Consider the following 3,453-nt stretch of genomic DNA (forward strand, 5'->3'; position numbering starts at 1 on the left):
TTGATACTTGAATCATAGATTGTAAACTATACTGTAGAGTCAACATCCATTCTCTTATACAAAAGGTATTTGAATTCATAAATTGGATGCTTGCCAAGAAAGAGCATTTATGAACTCATTTCATTTTATATTTCCAAATTCCAATCCTTTTCCACTTTTTTCTAAAGACAATTGAAATGTCTCTTCACAAGCCGTATCATTAACACAATATTTATCACTCGGTCTTATTATTATCATTTTGATGGCTTTCCTGCAGTTCCTTTAATTTATCCGAAGCTGATTTATACGGGGATATATACTGAGACAAACTTTTATCTTTAATGTCAGTTATATTGAGTTTCGTGTCCTTGAACAAGAAAGGATGCCACACACCTTGAATGGATGGAGTGTCAGTATGCCATTCTTTACGTAGTCTCATTATCTGACCTCCAGATCTGCCTTTCATTAAACCAATCCACTGGGATATTTCCTCCTTACTACATTTCCGTAGTGTAACATCTTCTTTGTAACCATTTACTGAAAGGTTGAAAGTAGAAAAATTGATGCAGCTCTTTGATTTTAAGTTAATCAATTCAAAGTATATATGGTTTGTGTTGGGTTTTATGCCAAACATGTACATATGAATATCATGAGGTTTAAAATGACAAATTAATCTTTGCAGGGCATTTTCGCACCATCACCCTAATAAATCACTCCTTTCCTAACTCAAAATCATCATTTTTCCCAAATTTCAAAAATAACACGGTAGTTTTTTGCAATTAAAGCCAGTAGCCTTTTCCCAAAATAGCTGAAAAAATACTTTGTTCCTTCTTCTGTTTCCTACCCAGTCCCTTCTTGAGCTAATAGGCTTACATAAATTTGTAATTTTTTAATGTATTAATGAACATGAATAATGTTAAAGGCGTTTAATAAACCAAATATTTGATTTTTTTTGTCTGATTTGATGGTTTTTTTTTATGTTGTCCGATTTTTCCCGATTTGTCTGAAACATCATAACATTCCCAATTCTTGGGGTCTGGTCATGTTCCAAAAGTGCTGAATTGGGATTTTTTTTTTGATTTTATGGGTTAGAAATATTAGTTCAGGATATTATACAATAATTTGAGGGAAGACTCCAGATGTTTACATGTTTATCAATAAAAAACAACAACAAACAATATTAAATAATATAAGTAACTAGGCTTGATCAATAGTATCTTAGGACAATCTTCCATAATGCTAAAGGGAAGTTAATGAAGTCAACAAAATATTCTCTAGCAATGGGATTCACTTCGGTCTTTTAAATACAATAGATTTTGTTTGTAAAAATCAGCATCTTTAAAAACCTGAAAGAAGGATAAGTTATAGTAGAGACAACGAATACAAACTCAAATTTTATTTATTTAAACATCCAGTGATCAAAATATAACATATTTAAATCCTGATTATGTGAATGAATTTGAAGAAATCTACAATTGTCATCAAAACACGTCTGAGTTTCAAGTGAACAATTCTTTTTCAAAATAGTCGTGTGGCCTGTGTAGTTGAAAACACTCACAAAATGATTGATGTGCATAGAAACATTTTGAATTTGAATAGATACATTCAGAAAAAGAAGTTATTAAAAAAAAACAATGTTTTTTCATGAAAATTTTAAGTTCAAGGAGGTAATTCTGATAAATTTTGTACTAGAGTTGTAAACCTTGTCACATATGATGTGGTTGATGACAAGCAACTTATATTTAAAGTTTGAAGAAAATACCTAAGAAATAAAGAACTTATAGTGAAAAAAACTTAAAAACTAGAATAAGAAATCTTGAAATTCAGTCTATTTGTTGCCATAGCAACCAGAATTTTCAACATAGGAAGATAAGAAAAGGATGTGCATAATTTCCATACTGCCATCTACCCATATGTCAAGTTTCATAAACATATTTTCAGTACTTTTTTGTGTTATCACTGGATCCAGGTTATGTGTAAAATTTGCCATATTTTCAGTCTATTTGTTGCCATAGCAACCAGAATTTTCAACATAGGAAGAAAAGAAAAAGACGTGCATAATCTCCATACTGCCATCTATCCATATATCAAGTTTCATAAAAATATTTTCAGTACTTTTTGCGTTATCGCGGGATCCAGTTTATGTGTAAAATTTGTCATATTTTCAGTCTATTTGTTGCCATAGCAACCAGAATTTTCAACATAGGAAGAAAAGAAAAAGACGTGCATAATCTCCATACTGCCATCTATCCATATATCAAGTTTCATTAAAATATTTTCAGTACTTTTTGCGTTATCGCGGGATCCAGTTTTGTGGACGGACGGACTGACGGACGGACAGACGGACGGACTGACGGACGGACGGACAGACGGACGGAGGGTAAACCTAAAGTCCCCTCCGGTAAACCGGTAGGGGACTAATAATCATAACAGCTAACTGAGTGCTTGACTGCAGAACAAATAAATATCCTATACGTTGACAATACTTTGATAACATGACTAAAGGGAAAATTTTTTGTTTAATGAAAGTGACATAAAATTTCTTACAATATTCTGCCCTAAGCATGGGAGTTCTATGTCTTCTTGGCTTTATGTAAACTACAATTCCAGGATTTTGTTGTGTAAAATCAAGCAAATCTTGTTCAACAAACTCCCTGAAAGAAAGATAAAGGTATAGTATGATGACTATAATATACAAATCCACAATTTTTTAACTTATAATGTTTAAACAAGCCAAGAATGATGTCAGTTTTAAAATAAAACATAATCTTAATCATGATTTTATGCTGAAGTGATTATATTTTGTAAGCAGACATCTCATTTGTCAGTCAAGCAACACTGTCTTGAGATTTAATGTTTTCAGTAACAACTTCTTTTGATCAATTAAAGTTAACTCGTGATGGGCCTTTTGGCTGTTATTGTTGGAGATTAACAAACAATGACACCTTTCACTGAATAATGAACTTGTGTCAAGGAAATTGCATGCTTTGAATTTTGCTGCATCATGTGTAAATAATGTGCATCAAATATGCAAGAAATACTGTCTCAGTGTATACCAAGTTATCTACAACTTGATGAAATCTGAGCTATTTAAACGAATCATAATTATTAAAATATCTCAAGCAAATGTATTGTTTTTTTGCCAAATAATTGAAATTATAATGAAATGTTTGGTTGTAATTAATTATGCCCCCAAAAGGAGGCATATTAAAATCGCACAGTCTGTCTGTGCATCCCCACTTCTTTCGTGTCCAGACTGAAACTTTGTCATACATTGAGGGATTTTGAAATAGCTTGGCACAAATGTCTACCACATAAAGACTATGTGTCGCGTCCAAAAACCACATCCCTACCTTAAAGGTCAATGTCACACTTACATTTTGAAGTTTCACATTAACACAAATAGAGTTAATAGGTACACAGTGACACATTCGTGTCAGTACTGTAACTTTGTCATGCATCGAGGATTTCAAT

General features: G+C 32.1%; 1 protein-coding gene across 1 annotated transcript; it reads right to left on the reverse strand.

Annotated features, from left to right (window-relative positions):
* Nucleotides 1–309: 309 nt before the first annotated feature.
* On the reverse strand, nt 310–3,212 carry LOC132730687 (large ribosomal subunit protein mL43-like; the record flags this gene model as incomplete). Its single annotated transcript, XM_060716665.1, is given in 2 exon segments — nt 310–516; nt 2,527–3,212. Coding segments are annotated over 2 exon segments (226 nt in total), but the record flags the coding sequence as incomplete, so codon positions are not given.
* Nucleotides 3,213–3,453: the final 241 nt, after the last annotated feature.

The sequence above is a fragment of the Ruditapes philippinarum genome, unplaced genomic scaffold (assembly GCF_026571515.1).
Source record: "Ruditapes philippinarum isolate M1 unplaced genomic scaffold, ASM2657151v2 ctg26936_1_1_1_1, whole genome shotgun sequence".
NCBI lineage: Eukaryota > Metazoa > Mollusca > Bivalvia > Venerida > Veneridae > Ruditapes > Ruditapes philippinarum.